The sequence below is a fragment of the Carassius carassius genome, chromosome 41, assembly GCF_963082965.1.
Source record: "Carassius carassius chromosome 41, fCarCar2.1, whole genome shotgun sequence".
Taxonomy (NCBI): domain Eukaryota; kingdom Metazoa; phylum Chordata; class Actinopteri; order Cypriniformes; family Cyprinidae; genus Carassius; species Carassius carassius.
The window spans coordinates 19,821,763-19,843,004 of record NC_081795.1 but is presented as its reverse complement, the minus strand read 5'-3'; the positions used below and the strand labels follow the sequence as shown (position 1 = coordinate 19,843,004).

The following is a 21,242-nucleotide window of genomic DNA, read 5'->3' as shown; positions in this document are numbered from 1 at the left end:
TAAAACTAAACAGTATTGTAAAATAAGTTTTTGCAAAAAAGCAATAATAACTCGTAAGCTTACTGTTTGTGGGTGTCCAGTGTGACATTATACAATGCATCAATACAGTCTAGAAGGCTTCTGTTAATTCACACTTAACTGTGCTGTTCACACTTCTGAGGGATACATTATCACTGGCCTCGAGCAGCTCTGGCTGATATTTGAAAAATGCTTTTAACAGCTTTGCATAATGTAGACAGACATAAAGTGCATGCTTCCTCTTTCTTCAAGAAATACTACGTGGGAGTACAGCGTTTGTCTTACTGACTCAAGAACCTTTTGGTTTTCTGTCGAAACTTTTTTTAACTCCCTCTTTCCCTAGAAGTAAGCATCCAGACAAGAGCGAACCTATTTTTGATCTGGTTCTTAACAGCTTGGTTGATGTGGTAATGATGATGGTGAAACTCTTGCAGTCTTGTGCTGCTATTTATGTCATTTGCATGGAAGACTTGTGAAAGAGATATTTGTTTGTTCTAGCCTAGTATTGTTTTATTTTACTGGTAGTGCTTTTTTAGTTTGAGAAAGTACTATTTTGAATAAACCGGTTGTTATTGTTAACTAAAAGCCTATTCCAATCCATTTATTTGAAAATATGAAACAATTTGAACCCCAAACAAATTCATGCATTCTTCTTTGTCTTCCCGATCTGTATAGAATGTTCTTTAACACATCTTTCTTTCTTTTTCTCTCTCATTCCTGGAATATGTGTTTGTCATTTGACCCTGTTATCGATTAACCATTGCCTCTCTGGTCACAGAGATTCGCCTGCTGGACAGCAGCATGTCAGATGAACATTTTATGGAATTATGAGTGGACTTCATCATTTAAAGTAATTCAGTTCCATAACTGATTCACAACAGAGTATACAGAGATTTCAATGAGACAGAAGGAGATGCAGTATTTAAGTGTGACCTACATACAGTTTGCCTGGCCAAACTGCCACTGTCTGCTTTAAAACAAAGACCCCAACCGCCCCGTGTGCTACTGAGGCCTGACCTTTAGAAAAGTAGAGTCTAGATGAGCGATGCAGCTCAACAGTCATGTGTTTGCTCAGCGGTTAGTGTGTGTGTGTGTGTGTGTGTGTGTGTGTGTGTGTTTGGAACAGGTACTACAGGTGAGTGACTTCTGGTTGATTATTTCCACTTAAAATATTAAATGATGTTGATGACTGTATTCCTTATAATGGACTCTGTTAATTTTACAAAAGCAAAAAAATGTGTTTAAGAATACATTTAAAAAGAATCATAATTAGGGTTGCATTTTTTTAGGGAAACCGATTTGCAATTTTTCTATTACTTTGATGAAAAATTGCAGGGAGTCCTTCAGTAATACATATTCATATTTTGTTTTTACTAAATATTAATACAGGTGGATTAATCTATTAGTAGCAAGCACAATTGTTTACCTCACAAAACACTTTGTTGTTAGCACACACCTTGTTACAGACGAACCCATATTTAAATTTAAATTAAATTAAATTTATGCATTTAGCAGACCCTTTTATCCAAAGCGACGTACATTGCATTCAGGCTAACAATTTTCCCCTAACATGTGTTACCTGGGATTCGAACCCCCAACATTGAGCTTGCTAATGCAATGCTTTACCACTTGAGCTACAGGAACACTTTCTAACACAATTTATGTTTAATAAAAAACAATATCGTTTTATTACCCTCAGTACACTTTTGATCTGCCACGATTAGTTTCCCATCTCCTGAGCGAGCTTTGCCGAGTTCCTCTGTAGATGACCAAAGTTTGTCTTGTTTGTTTGTTTCTTCTACAGTATTGTTAATCGTCTTTATAAAAAGAGTTTGCGCAAGTTATCGTGTCAGAAAAGACAAAGGCCTATTGCCAGGGAATAAACAAAAAGGGTTTTTTTTGCATCTAATTTTAGAAGGTGACTCCTTCAAAACAATTTGGATTTTCCCTTTTCCTTCGATGTTTCCTCTGCACAGATCTGAAATAGATTTAGCTTGTTTTAACTAGATGACTAAGAAATATTTTAGAGTGTATTCCACATAGCTGGCTCAGTTTATGATGATGGTTGATGGTTGGATTTGCTGTGTTTCCATCTAGGCTCATTAAGATGGTATGTGTGCCGAGTCTGACAGAGTGAGCGCGAGTCCTTGAGGAGAGCCAATCAATAATTAACCTTTGGTTTCATGCCATTACATGTCCCATTGATCAACATATGAGTAGTATCATCATTCTTTATCATATAGCTCATTCCTCCTGTGCTATAGAGCATGACAGTGACTGTACACTTTTTCAGTAGCCTTGGTTCCAGAAATATTTTCCTAATTTTCATCATACATAGGAGAGTTAAAGAAACACTACAAACATTAATTTAACCCCAAAAGGTGTACTTAGGACTTTATGAAATGTATTCATTAAACTTATTTCAACAGTTTATTCAGTCTTAAAATGAAATATAACTAAATATAATAAAACAAAATATAACTGTTTCCGTTCATGTTTTCCATATTGAGAAATTCATAAGGCCCTATGTTCTCAAATTTTTGCATCAGGGAATTGACTACTCATCCCATAGAGCACTGCAAATGACATAAAAATAAAAAACAAATGGTACAAAATAAAAGAATTGATTTAATGTAATTGATTATGTATATTTGTTCAGATTTCTGTTGTGGAAATGAATGAAAATTTGCTAATATTTAAATAGATGATAGTTCATTTGCATATTTAAACAACATTTCAGAAAACGTGAAATACAAAATAAATTTTTTTTGCACTTCTTAATGTAATCAGTCATCTGGAGAAGTACGGTGATATCTACTGATTAAAGTCTTACCCTATTCATGGGGCTTATTGCCTTAAAATGAAAGAAAGATAACAATACATTTGTTAACTGTTCATTTTAAAATCCTGCAAAGTACATAAAAGGCTTTACTAATCTGAGACCAGAAGTGATGTATGAGTTAAATGTGGTAGTTGTGAGCCAGCTAGGTCATGCAGACCTCCTTCAACTGGTCTGGGCTTTGTTCCAAATCTCATTCAGCAATGTTACAGCCACGAGAGTGCCATAAATTCAAATGAGAAGAGGGTGAGATGCACTAAAGTGATTGCATCTTTCTCCCTCTCCATATCCCTCTTTTGGTATCATCTACCTTTGTACATTCACTCACTCACTCAATCACTCACTAGCACAAACCAATCAGCTAGATGGAATAAACCTGGAATGTATAGTTTACAGAATACATTTTTAACGGAAAGGAGCGGCCTTATCAGGTGAGTGTACGTAATGTCCTTTCTTGTTGATGGTACATTGTGCTCTGCTTTAAATGGGTGTGGCCAGAGATGCTTTTGAGGGTGGAGCTTCTCATAGCACTAAAGCTGCCACACCAAAAACCACAAACAAGGATCTACTACGGATGTGTTCCAACAAAAACAAAAGCCCATCAGCAATCTGCCAAGTCCAGTTAAACTGCTATTCTTTAGGGCAAAGAAAGATTAAACGAGCCAAGGTATTTCCAGAAAATCCACCTAAAATTGATTTTAGCGAATCCATACCGATGACTGATTAAACTGAAAGTGAAACATGTTATACTGATACAGTGAACAACTCTATCACAGGAAAGATTGTTTCTACCCTCATTCCATTCGTTCCAAACTCATGACTCATTTATTTTTCTCCGTGAAACATGACTGGAGAAAATTGTAGGAATGTCCTGGCTGCTTTTTTTTCCCACATGGATTTTGTTTTTCACATTTTGCCAAAAATCACCCCCTTAAAAGTATAATAAAATTGTCCATACATAATAATAATAATAATAATTCCTTATATAGCACTTTTTTAAGCACTCAAAGACCTTACATTGTCAGGGGGTGTCTCCTTATCCACCACTGGTGTGCAGCATCCACTTGGATGATGCGACGGCAGCCATAGTGCACCAGAACTCTCACCACACACCAGCTATGACATAATGTCATCAACATTAAAATGCTATTATCAAATGGAATAGTTTACCCCAAAAATTAACATTTTCTGAAAAGTTACTCACCCCCAGGCAAATCCTGATTTGGATGAATTTGTTTCTTCATCAGAACAGATTTGGAGAAATTTAGCATCACTTGCTCACCAATGGATCCTCTGCAGTGAATGGGTGCCGTCAGAATGAGAGTCGTCATAGAAAAAAAAACAAATTGTGGTACATAATTCATAATAATACTCCCTTCAGTAAAAGTTAAAGTACATTTTCTGTTGCCCTTTCACATCAAAATACTTGTTTAGAACTGTTTTGGGCAGTTTTCACTCCCCTGATTCCATATTTCTCCCCTGATTTAGACAAGACAACTTTTACAGATAGAGGAATAATTTAGCCAGAAGCAACAGTTAAAATACTTTAATGATGAATTTGTCTCTTAAAACATTCAGCTTTTCACTTAAAAAAAAACAAAAACAAAACAAACGTTAATTGTTAGAGTGTAGTCGTGTGTATTATTTTGAAGTTTTTATCGGCTGTTTGGACTCTCATACTGACAGCACCCATTCACTGCAGAGGATCCATTGGTTAGCAAGTGATGTAATGCACAATTTCTTAATTTGTTCTGATGAAAAAAACGAACTAATCTAAATGGGCTGAGAATGAGTAGATTCTTAATTTGGGTTTGATCTAATATGTTCTTTAATAGTTAAATATCAAATGAAATGTACATTTGAATTTTATTTTTATTTATTTATTCATTCATTTGTTCGTTTGATTGTTTATTTTTATTTATTTATTTACAATAACAGCAAACCTGCACAAGATCCAGTTGCCCATGTCTTTGTCTTGCCATTGGGTGGCTTTGGTGAAAATAACACCAAACTGAAACGGTGTTGTTGCTCCCACAATCTCCAGTCGTTCAGCTGTGTGTAGACAGTGATGTCTAGTGTCGTTTATCAGTCTGAAAGGAATACACACGGGGAACATGGAAAGACTTTTTGTTTGTTTTGTTTGCCCTTGTCTGATGATTCAAAAATAGAAAGTATCAAAGCAGGTTTCTATTGTGGAAATTATTACTCAGCACTGCAGACGACTTTGATCTCATCTGATAATCTGATTGGTCATTGTGGCTTTCTGCAGTCAGATATTTTAGTTTAATAACTAGGACTGTTGTGACGAGTGGGGCGGGGCCGAGAGCCGTGGGAACGGAGCGAGGCCGGTGGAGTGAAGGATAATGAGTGACACCTGTGCCTCTAACCAGTCTCGAATCCCACGGAGGAGCTTCAGAAGGATAAAAGTAGGAGGAATGACAGTAAAGGACAAAAGAGGACCAGGCCTGGACTTTATTTTGTCCTTTACTGTCGTTACGCCTCCCTTTAACATTCCGGAGCTCCTCCGTGGGAGTGGCTTTTTTCTTGCAACCCTCCCATACAAGCCACATTTGTGGAGAATTTGTGATATTGTTGTCACATGCACACAGTGATCACTCTTTGTCATAAGTTCCTGCAGCTGCTTCAGAGTTCTCTCTGACTGGTTTCCTCCTGGCTCTTTCATCCAGTCTGGAGCGACGTCCTGGTCAGGGAGGGTCTGTGTTGTACCAAATGCCTTCCACTTCTTAATAATAGACGCCACTATGCTTCTAGGAATCGATAAAGCCTTTGATTTTTTGTTTTGTTTTTGTTTTTTGTATCCATATCCTGCCTTGTGCCTGTCCACAACATTATCCCGGAAATCTTTTGAGAGTGCCTTGCCACCCATAGTCGATTGTTTGCTTCAGTTGTACCAAGGACTGAAATGCTCCAGGAAAACTCTTTTCATGCTGAGCTAATAGAAATGAGCACAGCTGCTCACAGTTGAAAGTCAAACGGCTTTGTGTGCCATTGAAAAGGCGATTAGCTAAACCTAGTTGAGTTTACAAGTCACATTTACGAGGGGGTTGACATGACTCAAGTCTTTCACTTGGTTGTTATTAGTTGCGCTGTCTGTCTTCATTTCTGGCTGTAAAGCAATGCAGTCATATGGGCGTTTTCATAAAATAATCCCTGCACATTGTCCTTTCTGCAGTTGATGAAAATGGTAATTTTGAACATCACTGTTACATTTCTGAGGCATGTTGTTAAAGCAGTTAAAGAGTCCATTTACATTCAAAGTAGGGAAATTCCCAATTACTGCATTACGCACCTGTGCATTTGTACATGAGTGGAAACCCTTATGTATATATTTGCTGAAGAAGTGTGCATGCGTATCACATAAAATGTAATGGATTGTCAAACAGAAAATTAGCAGGTAGAGTGTACCCATGTAAATTATAAAGTCAAGCTTCAAAAATGATCTGAAATCACATCAGAGCAGAAAACTATTTCAGTTCTCAGATATTTACAGCTGAACTGCATCTAAATTTGGAGGCACTGTTAATTTCCTGTTTTGCTTGAACAGCAGGGCAGAAAACTGTCTGCACATCCTCACTTCTAAGTGATCTGAAGGCGGTCATATTCAGAGGATACAGCAGTGACGTGATAATGCTTATAATGATGATAATGGTCAAACTATTATTTCTGTAGTATACAGTATGTTTACTGTGCAAGGTATGCAGATTTTCTGTTGGACGACCTACTAAAATTAGTTTTTCTAAACTTAAGTGTCCACAGCCCTTTATTGGCACACATTAAACTCACCATGATTACCATTTTATTTCCAGTAAAATGAGGCAAGAGATGTCCATAAGCAGTTTGTCATTAAAAGTAAACAATGAAATACAGTTCCTCCTATATCTTACAATTTATTTTATGCCACAACTGATCATTAAAAAATTAATTAAAAAAGAAACACATCTTCCGTTTCCCCACAATCAGCAGAAGTGAGAAAAAAAGTGTTAATTTTGTTTGAAATCTGGATATTTATCATATAGAAATGCATGGATTGGCTACAGGGGGCCTTTATTCATCCCTGGAGCCGTGTGAGGAATGTTTTATTACAGATGCACGCACTTTATTTCATGTCTTCTAAACTGTTGACAACAAACACCCGCTTACCCCCATTGAAAGGCTTGGAAGAGCAAGGACGATATTTAATATAACTCCGATTGGATTATTCTGAAAGAAGAAAGTCACATACACCTAGGATGCTTCGAGGGTGAGTAGAAGATGGACGAATATTCATTCTCGGGTGAACTAATCCTTTAAGCAAATTTTCAACATTGATAATAACAATACATATTTGTTGTTGAGAAGTGTTTCTCATGGTATACTGCAAATTGTTGCTCATACATTTGCAGTGTACTAGTGTCCTAGGCTGAATGGAGTGAGAGGAGTGATGTGAGGGGTAACAGCATGCTTGAGAAAACACAGGATGTGTATTGGGATCCATTTTCCGCTTCCTGTCGGACAGTGAGGCTGGATGCAGGACGGGGAAAGAGCGGGGGTGTAGCGCTTAGTGGAAACCATGTCCTTGGTTCCCTGGTTCGGTGGCGGAGGTGGCTCTGTATGTGTGTGTGTCAGTGTTGATGGAAGAAAGAAAGCCTGTGGGATCCTGTGTGTCAGCAGGAGCCACATAGAGAGAGAGAGAGAGAGAGAGAGAGCGATATGGGCCGGAAGTACATTTCTGGCATTGGGCCACATAGCTTCTTTCCATCATCCGGCAGTTTCTCTATGTGCTTTTTCTGTCAGTGTCGAAATAACTCTTTACACTGGACATCTAAACATTTAAAAATGTACTATTTATTTATTTAAAATGATTTATCTAATTTTTTTTTACTACTACTTTATTGTTACAGACTAAGAATATATTTAATATAAAGTGATTTGTTTTGTTTTTTTGGGTTTCTGTTGCTTGTGGTTGAAGCAGAAGAGTCGATTAACATTCAAATCAGGGAAATTCCCAACTACTACGCATGAATCACCTGTGTGTTTGTACACAAGTGGGAATCCTTGTATTTGTATTTGCTGATGAAGCGTATTGTGCGTGTTTCACAAAAAATGCATGGATCATCAAAATAGTAGATTAGCAGCTGTGCGTGCCATTATTACAGTTGCCATAATGGAGTTCATGCAGTGTATCTGTGTGTGTGTGTGTGTGTATGTGTGTTTGTTTCCCCCCATAAAGCTCTATCTGATCAGGAAACAGTGTGTGGGAGTAGCACCTGTCTCAAGCCGCTCTCACACATTTAAAGACACAAAATGGAACACACACCCGCAGAAACACACTTGGAGCCCAATCTAGGTTTTGATCAGTGTTAAGTAAGCACAAACTGAAGACTTATTTAACTGTTCTTTTAAATTAGAATTTCATGTTGAAAGTCTTTGTTTTTTGTATATTTTATCATTTCTGTATTATTGAAATTAACAGTAAAATGAGACAAGAACTTGAAAAAAAATCAGATGTCTATAAACATTCACTACAAAAACAACAACAAAAAAACAATTTATTATTTTTTCAGTGAAACACTTGTTTTATAAGAAAATTAATTGCTTTAGACATTCAACTACCTAGAGTATAAATAACTTTGCAAGTACATGGAAACTAGCAGTCTTTAGAGTATTAGTAGACTGTCTGTTTAATATCTACAAATGTTTTATAATAATGGTCACTCAACAGACGTTCTAACCCTAACTTTACAGTTTACAAATGCTCTAATGAGAGTAAGTTGACATGTAGTTGCAAAGTTACTTACAGTTAGTACAATGTCTAAAGTGGACTATCAAAATAAAGTGTAACCAAATTAATCATTTAATTCAGTACTTAATAGTTTAATTCAGCAGAGATGTATTACTTTGATCAAATGTGACATTAAAGACATTTATAATGATACAAAGATTTCTGTTTTCAATTTTTTGTTCATCAAAAAGGCAAATCAGCATGTTAGAATGATTTCTGAAGGATCGTGTGACAGTAAAAATTCAGTTTTTCCTCACAGGAATTAATGACATTTTAAAATATTTTAGTTTTTAAATTATAATAATATAGATATTATTAGAAATATATAATAATAATATTTCACAATATTAATGTTTATTGTGTTCATTACGGTTTTTACTGTATTGCTATCTGTGTCTATATTGTCGGCCAATAATACAGTATATAAAATGCATTATATATTATAATAATATATATTTTATAGATATTATATATGTATCCAAGGCATTGATGTTTGCTTACAAAACCACCTCTGGCTCTGCACCCATTTACTTAAATGTATTGCTTCAGACTTATGTGCCCTCTAGAAGCTTGCGTTCTGCAAGTGAACGTCGCTTGATTGTGCCATCCCAAAGAAGCACAAAGTCACTTTTACGGACTTTTAAATGAAATGTTCCCTCCTGGTGGAATGACCTCCCAAACTCAATCCGAGCAGCTCAGTCCTTAGCCATCTTCAAGAATCGGCTTAAAACACAATCTCTTCCATCTTTATTCGACCCTCGAACTTTAGCACTCACTAATTATAAAAAATACCTCAAACACTAGCTTTCTCTATTCTTTTTCTATTCTATCTGTTTTCTTTTTAGTTATTATATTATTTAAAAGCCCTTGCTACGTGTACTGTGTTTAAGTTAACTGAGACTTGTTATAGCACTTATATATCATTGCTCTTTTGTTGTTTTTGATTGCTTCCAATGTCCTCATTTGTAAGTCGCTTTGGATAAAAGCATCTGCCAAATGACTAAATGTAAATGTAAATATAATAATACAAAAGTTTTATTGTTAAATTCTTCCATTATTGTTATTGTTATGTCTGTAGGCGTGGAAGAAGCGGTGGTTTATCCTGCGTAGCGGGCGCATGAGCGGAGACCCGGATGTACTTGAGTACTACAAGAATGACCATGCCAAAAAGCCCATTCGCATCATCGACCTGCACTGCTGCGAGCAGGTGGACGCCGGCCTCACCTTCAAACGCAAAGAGTTCCAGGACAGCTTTGTGTTCGACATCAAGACAGCTGAGAGAACCTTCTACATGGTGGCAGAAACGGAGGAGGAGATGAACCGTTGGGTGCGCTCCATCTGCCAGCTGTGTGGATTCAACCAGTCAGAGGACAACCATCACGGTAGGAGAACCACGTCTGTGTTTGGGTTCACAATCAACATTTTTGGGCAGATTCTGTTGAATCTGTGTTCAGCTGTATAGGCAATGTCAACCTAGCAACCGAATTCAGTAGATTTACTGTATTCTATTATCTATGGTTTTACAGTAACAGTGCTCTCATCTGGAGCATTGTGCTATTTTTTTCTCTGAGATGATGATACGACAGATAGAAAACAATCACAAGTAACCTGATGCCATATCTTAGTGCTTTCCTTTTTTGTCATTTGAGAAAGTTGGGCTGAACCTGCCTTGCCAAATGGATGCAGTGTCTGAAAGGTTTATTGATTTCCCCCCCTTTTGTTCTGTTAAAGAAAAGGGAGGGAAAGCTGCCCATCATTGCAGGCATAGTGCTAGTGTATATTCTAGAGACAGTTAAACGCCGGTCGTTTTTGATGGAAAGAGGAATTTGTGATTGTGGGATCTTACATATAGGTTATATCAGTTCAAGTTAACTTTTTACTGTAAAATAGATCTCATTAAATCTTTTTATATTTCTGATGAGAAGCTGATCATGTGTGATTCAATGCAAATATGCATGCAAAATGCATATTGAGCTTATGTTTCTTATTTAGAGTGAAGTTTTTGCTTTTTGAAAAGTATCTAGCTTGATGTTGATATATATATATACCAGATATTATTCATTAGGAGCGTGAATAATGGGGGCTAAGGCCATTCTGCACTGAAGTTAATGTTTATGGATCATTTGTATAAAAGTGTGGGAACGTTAATATACAAATTCACTCAAATTATCAATCAATTTTATTATCTAGATGTACCAGACTGTTCTCTCTGTATTGTGTGTCTTTTATAAAAGATTTTCCCTTCAGCTAATTTCACACAGATTTGTATTATCCATTGTATTATTGATGTATGATGGATGACGTGGTCTTTAGGGGGGTTTGCATCAATCCAGCAAGTGTCGTAGATGTCATTGTATTATTTGTTCCATGTTTTCCTGCTAAAAAGATCAGTTTCCACCCACTGAGGTGTGTACATTTTCACTCGATGAGTAAGAGAGGTTGACGGTCTTGGTAATGAGAAAGTCATGCACAGTTTTTGGCAGTCACCATTCAAAGCATGAGAACCTTATCTGACCTTTTTCAACAGGCCAGCCAGCAGTACTTGACTTCTGGGTCACACAACTCATGCAAATACAATGCCTGCTCACCTAATACAAATCACCTTCTATCAAATGGGTATTTTATTTTATTTTATTTTAGTTTAGTTTAGTTTATAAAAATACTGAGAGAATAAATGCAAAATAGTAGCTTTTATTTCCTTTTTTAAATTTAATTAATAAAATAACACTTGTTAAATAAATAAAAATTATAAAAAACTTTTTTATCTGTTTATTTATCATTTTGACTGCACTGACATTATGGGATGAGAACAAAACATATAAAATAAGGGCACTATAAAGCTTTATTAATCAGATTATATAATGAAATGAATCAGTGTTTGGGAGAGTTACTTTTAAAAGTAATGCATTACGATATTGTGTTACTCCCACTGGTGTCAAAAGTATTCACATTCATTACTTTTGAAAAAAAACTTTTGTAGAAGTTAAAGTATAAACTCAAGCTTTTTACTCAAGTAAAAATATAAAAGTACTGGTTTAAAAAACTACTTAAAGTATGAAAGTAAAAGTAATGTAAGGGGAAAAAAATGCCATTAAGAACAAAAGCTTGGGTCACACTACAGGGGCCTATTGTGCACTACCCCACCTCCTCAAAAAAACATTTTCTGAAGGCCGTAGGCCATAATGACTATAATGTTATATTAAAATGTTCATGTTGAAAAATTTGGGATGCACTAGGCTACCTGTTTCAGCCGCATATATGCCCATTGAAAATGAACGCACTTTAGTACAATGCAAATACATTAAAGAACTAGAGATATGATGACTAGTTGCTTGTAATTATTGTAATGGTGCAAAAAGTCAACTTCAGAGGCATTTCAACAATATCCTTAAATGGAATGTAAATGTACATCCTGGGTGTACCCAGGCAGGCTTAGTAACAATTACCCTTGTATGGTTGTCTATTTACAATAAACATTATAGTGCTGTCAAAATGAGTGATTAATCCAAGTGATTAATAAAAAAAATACAAATGAAAACTAACTCATAATCCTGATACCTTCTTGATTGATAGCTTCCTGTATTTGCTACATACGTGTGCTATGTCCAGTGTTTGGGGGTAACGAGTTACAAAGTTGGTAAAGCCTACTTATCACAACATTGTCAATCACGTTGTCAATCGCAAATGCTAATTTATTCAAACGTCTCGCTACTGAACTACCTACAGTAGCTTAATTTTCGGAGAAGAAGAAGAAGAGAAAGCACCCATTTGATAAATGAGCCAGTAGTGAGAAATAAAAACTTTTAAGAAATATGTATTTTTGATAAACGAACCCAACACTGGCTATGTCCTTTCTGGAGTGTGATGTGATTTGTGTCATGTGCAGGTGTGATGGATCGCGTACAAACCAATAGGGTGTCGGAATGGTACATGTTTATACTTCTCATCCAATCACAATCAAATTCACTCCATCCGGATGGCGCAATTTATCTGGATATTTATTTATTTATTTTTTTTTGAATGATGACAAGCCGAAATGAAATAGCAGTAACAAACGTATTTTTAAAATGTAAGGAGTAGAAAGTACAGATAATTGCGTGAAAATGTAAGAAGTAGAACTAAAAAGTCGGCTTGAAAATAATTACTCCAGTAAAGTATAGATACCCAAAATTTCTACTTAAGTAAGGTAACAAAGTATTTGTACTTTGTTACTTGACACCTCTGGTTACTCCCTAAAAAAGGTAACTAACTACGTTACTTAGTTACTTTTTATGGAAAGTAATGTGTCACGTTACTTTTGCATTACTTTCGTGTTACTTTTCAAATATGAGCAGGGCTTGATTGTTTTTCTTATAAGAAGTTCTTTTTATAGCAAATGTAAAAGCCCTTTCACACCAAAAAGTGTAATGAATAAACCTCAGGCTGAAGGAAAAGTAAATTTAAGTCTGTACGGTAGAACACAGGAGAAGAAGGTTCAGCACTCTTTGGCAATAAAAAAACAAACATCATAAAAAACCATGAGGCACAATTGTTAGTTTATCTAAAGTCATTTTTGCTTATTAGTATGATTGAACTGGATCATCAAAGGTCAGCAGCAAAGACATTAGCTTATAAAATGGGATTAGATGCATTTGTGTTTTCTTAAATATTTAATTATTGCAGGTTTGCGTCATATGCTGAGTTTGCCTTTCACTGTTTTAATTAATTTTGATGAAAACTAAATCAGTTTTTTTTTTTTTGTGAGTGGGATGAATTAATGCAAATTCACATTTAGTCTAGAACTACAGTAACATCATGTTCATACAGCGTACACAACGCCTCTGTACTTCTGATTTCTCACAATATGGGAACAGGACACTTGTCAGTCAATAAATGGGAAAACAAAGTAACTGGCATTGCCTTTTTCAAAAAAATTTTATTAAAAAGTAATTCATTACTTTACTAGTCACTTGAAAATAGTAATCTGATGTTACTCGCGTTACTTGTAATGCGTCACCCCCAACACTGAAATTAATACTATCTGTCTATAATTACACATAGTAAAACATCAGCTATTTATTGGCTATTATCATATATACAAGGGCCACAAATATCATTAATATTTTAGAATGACCCCTGACATAAAATACCCTCATTTTTGCAAATACATACATTATTCTTCAAAGATGACTTTCTGTGTTCTTACACACACAGTGTCCAGTGATGTGTTCCCATCCATTTATTCTTCTGGCAAAATGGTAAAGGTGGAGTTTAAAAAAAAACAGACATTTATTTATGAGATGCAGCCACAGTCTCTTAGAGAATAAAACACACCGCAATTGCAGTGTAGATCAGACCAGAGCAGCTCTCCTCCCCTCCCCAGACAAATGCGGCGCTCGACCTCTCTTTTCTCCAAGCAAGTATCAAGTTGTCAGCAGCACTGTGAGCATGAAAAGTGGAAGAGCCCAGTTTGCCTCAGAGGATGTTAGCAATGATAGTCGGGCGACGGTGCATCGAGTCTGTTTGCCGGAGCTTTGGGGACATGTATTGTACGTGTGATGGTTCCAGAGGATGAAACAAACGTGTGTCAAGTGAACATAGATGGAGACTGATTCTGTAATTCTGTGTGGTTGAGTGCTGATATGTGTATTAAGCGCAGCTAATTTTGTCACATGACTGAAATGTCACACAACTGCCATGACAGATAAAATACAATGGATATTCAATGAAAGATTGCCACCTTCAATAGTAAAGTTATGGAGGTCAACATATCTAGATCTAGCCTTTTACAATATTTTTCTTCATATAGATTTTTTTAAGAAATTAATACTTTTATTAGGCAAGGCATTAGTAAAGAAATGTATAATGTTACAAAAGATTTTTATTTCAAATAAATGCTATTCTTTGAAATTTCTGTTCTTCACTGTTCAGTGCTGATAATAATAAGAAATGTTTCTTGAGCAGCACATCAGCATATTAGAATGATTTCTAAAGAATCATATGACAGAATGTGTGTGTGTTTATATATGTATATATATATATATATATATATATATATATATATATATATATATATATATATATATATATATTAGGGCTGTAGCTATTGAATATTTTAGTAATCGAGTATTCTACCAAAAATTCCATCGATTAATCGAGTAATCGGATAAAATGAGTTTTTGCTTAATTAAAGTGCAATATTAATTATGCAAGAGAAAATAAGACTCCTGGGTCTTGTGACGGTCACGGAGGGACCGCGCGTACAACATGGATGTTAATACGCACACATACGCACAAACACACACCGAGACTGTTTGGTGATACAAGAGTTTATTGTAATTATTGATCAGAGAGTGAATGAAATACCTGTAAACTATGTGTATTGTTCCTGTGTAGCGTTTGTCCGGTGATTTTTAGAGTCCTGGTAAGAAACAATGGCAGGAATTATTGGTTCCGCTTAGGGTGGGAATCTAAGATGTATTAATTGAGCGTGGGGGTTTCAGGGGCAACGTGGCCCCTGTTGTTGCTGTTATTTCCTGTTTAATGTGAACGAATTAATAACATCAAATTAGATTTATTAAGTAGAACATCATGCCAATATATTTCTTTCAGACTCTGTATATTTAAGGGAACATGTGTAAAGTGTTTTCTGTGAGTTTTTCCCTCCACATGTGGTGATGGTGCTGGCCACCTGTATAAATGTGAATGTCTTTGTAATGGAAGGTAGTCTGTGTTTGTTTCTGCAGTGGAGAGTGTGGCCTGAGGTTTGCAGGTATTTTATTCACTCTCTGATCAATCATTACAATAAACTCTTGTAACACCAAACAGTCTCGGTGTGTGTTTGTGCGTATTAACGCCCATGTTGAACGTGCGGTTCCTCCGTGACCGTCACAGGCCTCTTAAAATGAACAACTAAGTTTCCTTTTTTAGAAAAATATATTTTTATTTTTTAAATGCATAGAATGCATTGCATACATCAAAAATAAACATTTAATTATTACCCATTGTTTCTCTGTCTGTACTTGCACTGTGAACAATGACAATAAAGTTGACAGATGAATTAAATGCATTTAAGTGCCATTCAGTTGGGGTTTTAAATAAAGCATTTTCTGAGATGCACATTAAACATTAAACACATAAAACATTAATTTAATTTATCTTTTAATTATTGAAAATTAACTTAACTTTTTGGTAAACAAAGGGGATTTACTATTAAAAATAAAACATGGAAGAAATGTTGTGTGATTAAACCTTAAAAAAAATAATAATAATGTTAGATTTTGTTTAGTGGTAGGCTATGTACATTCTGCTGAACAATAGTCTTTAACCAGACTTTTATTTTGACGGGTTGACGTACCTTTACAGTTCTGTGTATGTGATGTGACGCTAGTTTTACTCAAATCAAACGGTCAAATGCTCATGAAGTGACTGTCAGACAGTGTTGCCAGATTGGGCGGCTTCCCGCCCAATTGGGTGGTTTTGAATTTGATTGTGCGGGTAAAAATTGTCTTGGGCGGGTGGACAAAATTTGGGCTGGTTTGGGGTCAGTTTGGCGGTTTTCAAAAATATAAATTGTATAGGCTAATTGGCTAACAAACAAGCTCAAGTGTGGATATACTGCATCCGAACAGTCATCATGTTGTTATAAACAGAGGTGCTGACGCTGATGTGGACGTCGTGGCCGTACTTTTAGCCAATCACTAGTGATCTACAGACACACGTGATGATTCATGAGCAATAACGGATCTAATTTTAAATGTATGAACTGTATGAGTGATCATAATGCCTAAATATATGTTACATGGTAAAGAGTGGGAGAGTGTTTTAACACTCAAAACGTGAATTACACCTGTTGAGGGAAAGATGACAATAAAGATGACTCTAATATTACTGCAACTCCTAAAAAAGAGCACAGTTAAATTATTTAATTTATAACATAATCTATTTATATCTAATCTATATCTAAACGATCTTGTCTTTTATCTTTTAAACAGTACAGATTGGTATATCTTCTTAGTTTTGACTGTGCAAATGTAATGTTCTACAATATGAACTTCACAAAAGACTAAAGCCCCTATTAGGGCGGTATCGTTTCTCATGTGGACCGCTGTGAAAATAAATTTACCACCTCAGTGATAAACTCATGGATTCGGATGGCGATTATTATTGTTGTTGTTATTGTTACTTTTCATACAATATTTATCAATGAATGACAACACAGTTTTGACTGTTATATGTGTGCATAAACAAGTGTGAAATACCTAATTACATTGCTTTTTCCTATCGCTTATATTGGACACTTATGCATTTAAATTCTGACTGTTCCATCCATCCATCTTCTTCCGCTTATCCGGGGCCGGGTCGCGGGGGCAGCAGTCTAAGCAGAGAACCCCAGACTTCCCTCTCCCTAGACACTTCCTCCAGCTCTTCTGGGGGGACACCGAGGCGTTCCCAGGCCAGCCGGGAGACATAGTCTCTCCAGCGTGTCCTAGGTCTTCCCCGGGGTCTCCTCCCAGTGGGACGCGCCCGGAACACCTTCCCGGGAAGGCGTCCAGGAGGCATCCGGAACAGATGCCCGAGCCACCTCAGCTGACCCCTCTCGATGTGGAGGAGCAGCGGCTCTACTCTGAGCTCCTCCCGGGTGACTGAGCTTCTCACCCTATCTCTAAGGGATCGCCCAGCCACCCTGCGGAGAAAGCTCATTTCGGCCGCCTGTATCCGGGATCTTGTCCTTTCGGTCATGACCCAAAGCTCATGACCATAGGTGAGAGTAGGAACGTAGATTGACCGGTAAATCGAGAGCTTCGCCTTGCGGCTCAGCTCTTTCTTCACCACGACAGACCGGTACATCGACCGCATTACTGCAGAAGCTGCACCGATCCGTCTGTCAATCTCCCGTTCCATCCTTCCCTCACTCGTGAACAAGACCCCAAGATACTTAAACTCCTCCACTTGAGGCAGGAACTCTCCACCAACCTGAAGTGGGCAAGCCACCCTTTTCCGACTGAGGACCATGGCCTCGGATTTGGAGGTGCTGATTCTCATCCCAGCCGCTTCACACTCGGCTGCAAACCGTCCCAGTGCATGCTGAAGGTCCTGGCTTGATGAGGCCAACACGACAACATCATCTGCAAAGAGCAGAGACGAAATCGTGTTGTCACCAAACCTGACCCCCTCCGGCCCCTGGCTGCGCCTAGAAATTCTGTCCATAAAAATCATGAACAGAACCGGCAACAAAGGGCAGCCCTGCCGGAGTCCAACACGCACCGGGAACAAGTCTGACTTACTGCTGGCAATACGAACCAAGCTCCTGCTCCGGTCGTACAAGGACCGGATAGCCCTTAGCAAAGGGCCCCGGACCCCATACTCCCGGAGCACCCTCCACAGGCCGCCGCGAGGGACACAGTCGAATGCCTTCTCCAAATCCACAAAGCACATGTGGACTGGTTGGGCAAACTCCCATGAACCCTCCAGCACCCTGTAGAGGGTATAGAGCTGGTCCAGTGTTCCACGGCCTGGACGAAAACCACACTGTTCCTCCTGAATCCAAGGTTCTACTCTCGGCCGGATTCTCCTCTCCAGTACCCTGGCAATTCTGACTGTTGACATTGAAAATGATGCATATGTTTTTTCGAGGGTATCGGTAAATCAATTGTTAATCAATCAAATGTTTTGACGGTGACTGCTTGCATAACCTATTTTAATCATATTCGGTAATTGTCTTTGTATTTGCCACCATTTGATCCATGGTAAATTTATCTAACGTTATTATTTATTATTTAGTTTTAAGGAGTTAAAATGGCTCTTAACACCTTTGACTGACATGTTGTATCACATTATTTTGTTAGTTAAAGTTTTGGGCAGTTTTTTGTTGGAGTGGGCGGGTTTTTGTGAGCTTTTGGGCTGGAAATCGTCCATCCAATCTGGCAACACTGCTGTCAGAGCAGTTCTGGAGATGTTGTTCATGTGTTCACGTCCTAGTGAGACAGCAGATGCTGAAATCACATCGCGGAAATCATAGGGCCCTAGTTGTGGTATGCCAGATCTATCTTGCAATGGACACACGCCACGACGTCAATAGTATGTTCCTGCACAACCGGAGGCTGCAGATTCAGGACCGCAGATCTAGGACCGCAGTTCTAGGACTCTAGTTTTTCGTGACAGCGCCACCTACCGTACTGGACGATATGGCGATGGCTGCAGTTTCAGGATGGCAGTTCTAGTACCCTGTTGGTTTAGTTTGCAGTCACGTTACTTTGTATATAGCATCAATATATTAATCTCAGTAATATTTGTTTTTAAATGTGATTTTTGATTCAAAATGCAGCAGAGGTTAATTACTAAGTGTGCTTTGAGTCACAATTTTAAATTTAAACATGAATTGACACAAAATATAAATGAAATATAATTTTGTAAAATTGATGTATATCAATTTTAAAACAATTGTAAAAAATGAAGAACCTTAAAAGTCTTAGTCTCTTGAATTATACAGTATATTGATTAACCTCCTTAAGGTGGATTAGCTCATTATCAGGTAAGTTAAAGTTGGAATCAGCGTATGGAGTCACTAAATTACAGCCAATATTTTAAAAGTTGTTGAGAGGCAAGACAAAACACAAGAATGATTCAAGAATGTTTATTTATAAATAAATAAATAAATATATATATATATATATATATATATATACATGGATAGAATGGCTGTAGGCTTCAACTCTAGAGAAAGAGAGACAGAGAGAGAGAAATAAGAAACATTTGTTTAACATATTCAACTGGAATATATATATATATATATATATATATATATATATATATGAAAAGTGAAAGTACTTGCAGCATGTGGTGCATCTCTTAAATTCGGGCAGGGATCTCCCTTTTTGGATTGTTATATGTATCTTGAAAAAGAGAGAGCCTACTTGTTAGAATATTTTGAGATCATGAAAATATCCCCTAGTGCCTTTTTTAATCATCTGTCCTACAATAAGCCTAACCAAATCCATAAAATCACTTTATATTGGCCATGCAGAACATGACAGATACTAACACATGATATCAATGGACTGTATGTGGAGTAGACTTGCAGACTAGGCCAAATTGTAACAAGCTATTAAAATTGCCAAACGCCTCATTCCTCATTGCAAAACAATGGCAAAACAACAGGCTAACACATACTGCAACTAGGCAGTCAGTGCAGTTTAATTATGAAAAATATTTTATACATAAATATGGTAAAACAATGACTATTAGGCCAGTATTCACACTAATACATTAAGCTGCAGGTAAATCTTACAAACCTTACATAAACCATGCTCTTTTCATCTGATAAGTTTAATTAATGTGCAGGCTAGATTCACTTATAATACTTCGTCATTAAAACTCAACAAGGATTTATGAAATCATGGCCACAAATTAACGTCATAGTAATTAATAAAACTAGCTCACAAATTCTTAATTTGGTGGGAATTAACCATTAATTCATAGCTAGTAGTTCTCAATATGTAATCTTCGCACCGTTAAAACGTTATAAAATAAAACTTAATTAAACACGGTACTCACCGTCTGATTGCTGTCCACGTTGTCCATCTTTAATTGGTGTTGATCCAGTATGGTAGGTTGCGCTGTCACAAAAAAACTAGGGTCCTAAAGCTGCGGTCCTAGAACTGCGGTCCTGAAACTGCAGCCTCCGGTTGTGCAACAATACCATTCTCCACGACGTTCTCTTTACGTTTGCCCGCGCCCTCAAATCAAAACACTGCTGACTCCTTGCAGTATGGGATTTCGGCCGCAGCGCTGGTCTCCTTCCGCTTTGTGGGTGACGTAAACGCGTTGTGTCACATTAAAAAAATCATTGCGAAAGAACCTGACGGGAGATTTAAAATAAATTAAAAGAGGCTTCGAGGCAGAGGAATTTGCCTCGATCATTTTTTGTAATCGAGTTACTCGAGGAATCATTTCAGCCCTAATATATATATATATATATATATATAGATAGATAGATAGATAGATAGATAGATAGATAGATAGATTGTCGGCGGCCGTGACTGATCAGCCTGTGACGAGGTTTCCAGGTGTTCCTTGTGTGTTTCCAGGGCGACGCTGATGAGGCTTCGGGACATACGTCACTATATATATATATATATATATATATATATATATATATATATATATATATATATATATATATATATATATATATATATATATATATTTATTTATTTATTTATTTATTTATTTATTTATTTATTTGTTTGTACAATTACTTGTTTATAAAGCTTTTAAAGCTGGTTTAAACTATCCACTGATTATTCAGTTTTTAAAAATATAAAGTTTTGCACATCCCTAGGATAGAGTATGAAACATGCTGTTAGACATCCTTACAGAAGAATTATACAGTTCATGCAAACAATGTACACAAGAAGCTCATAGATTTACTATTTAGATGGGGTCCTCATTTTGTCTGTAGTACATGGTTCAAATAATAAATTCATCTACAGTACATATTCACACTGTGAGTTTGAAGTTTCCACATAAAGTCCAGCAGATTGATTGGTGTCAGTGAAGTGTCTGGCAACTGGAGAACAGACGTCTGCTCTCCTCATGTTCTAATACAGATTTTTAGCTGTA

General features: G+C 36.8%; 1 protein-coding gene across 1 annotated transcript in view; it reads left to right on the top strand.

Annotated features, from left to right (window-relative positions):
- LOC132122942 (GRB2-associated-binding protein 2-like) overlaps window positions 1–21,242 on the top strand; it is an 89,395-nt gene that overhangs the window by 19,830 nt on the left and 48,323 nt on the right. Inside the window, exon 2 of the mRNA XM_059533457.1 lies at window positions 9,718–10,021. Within this exon, the coding sequence (XP_059389440.1) occupies window positions 9,718–10,021 (304 nt within the window). The remainder of the gene's footprint in view (window positions 1–9,717; window positions 10,022–21,242) is intronic.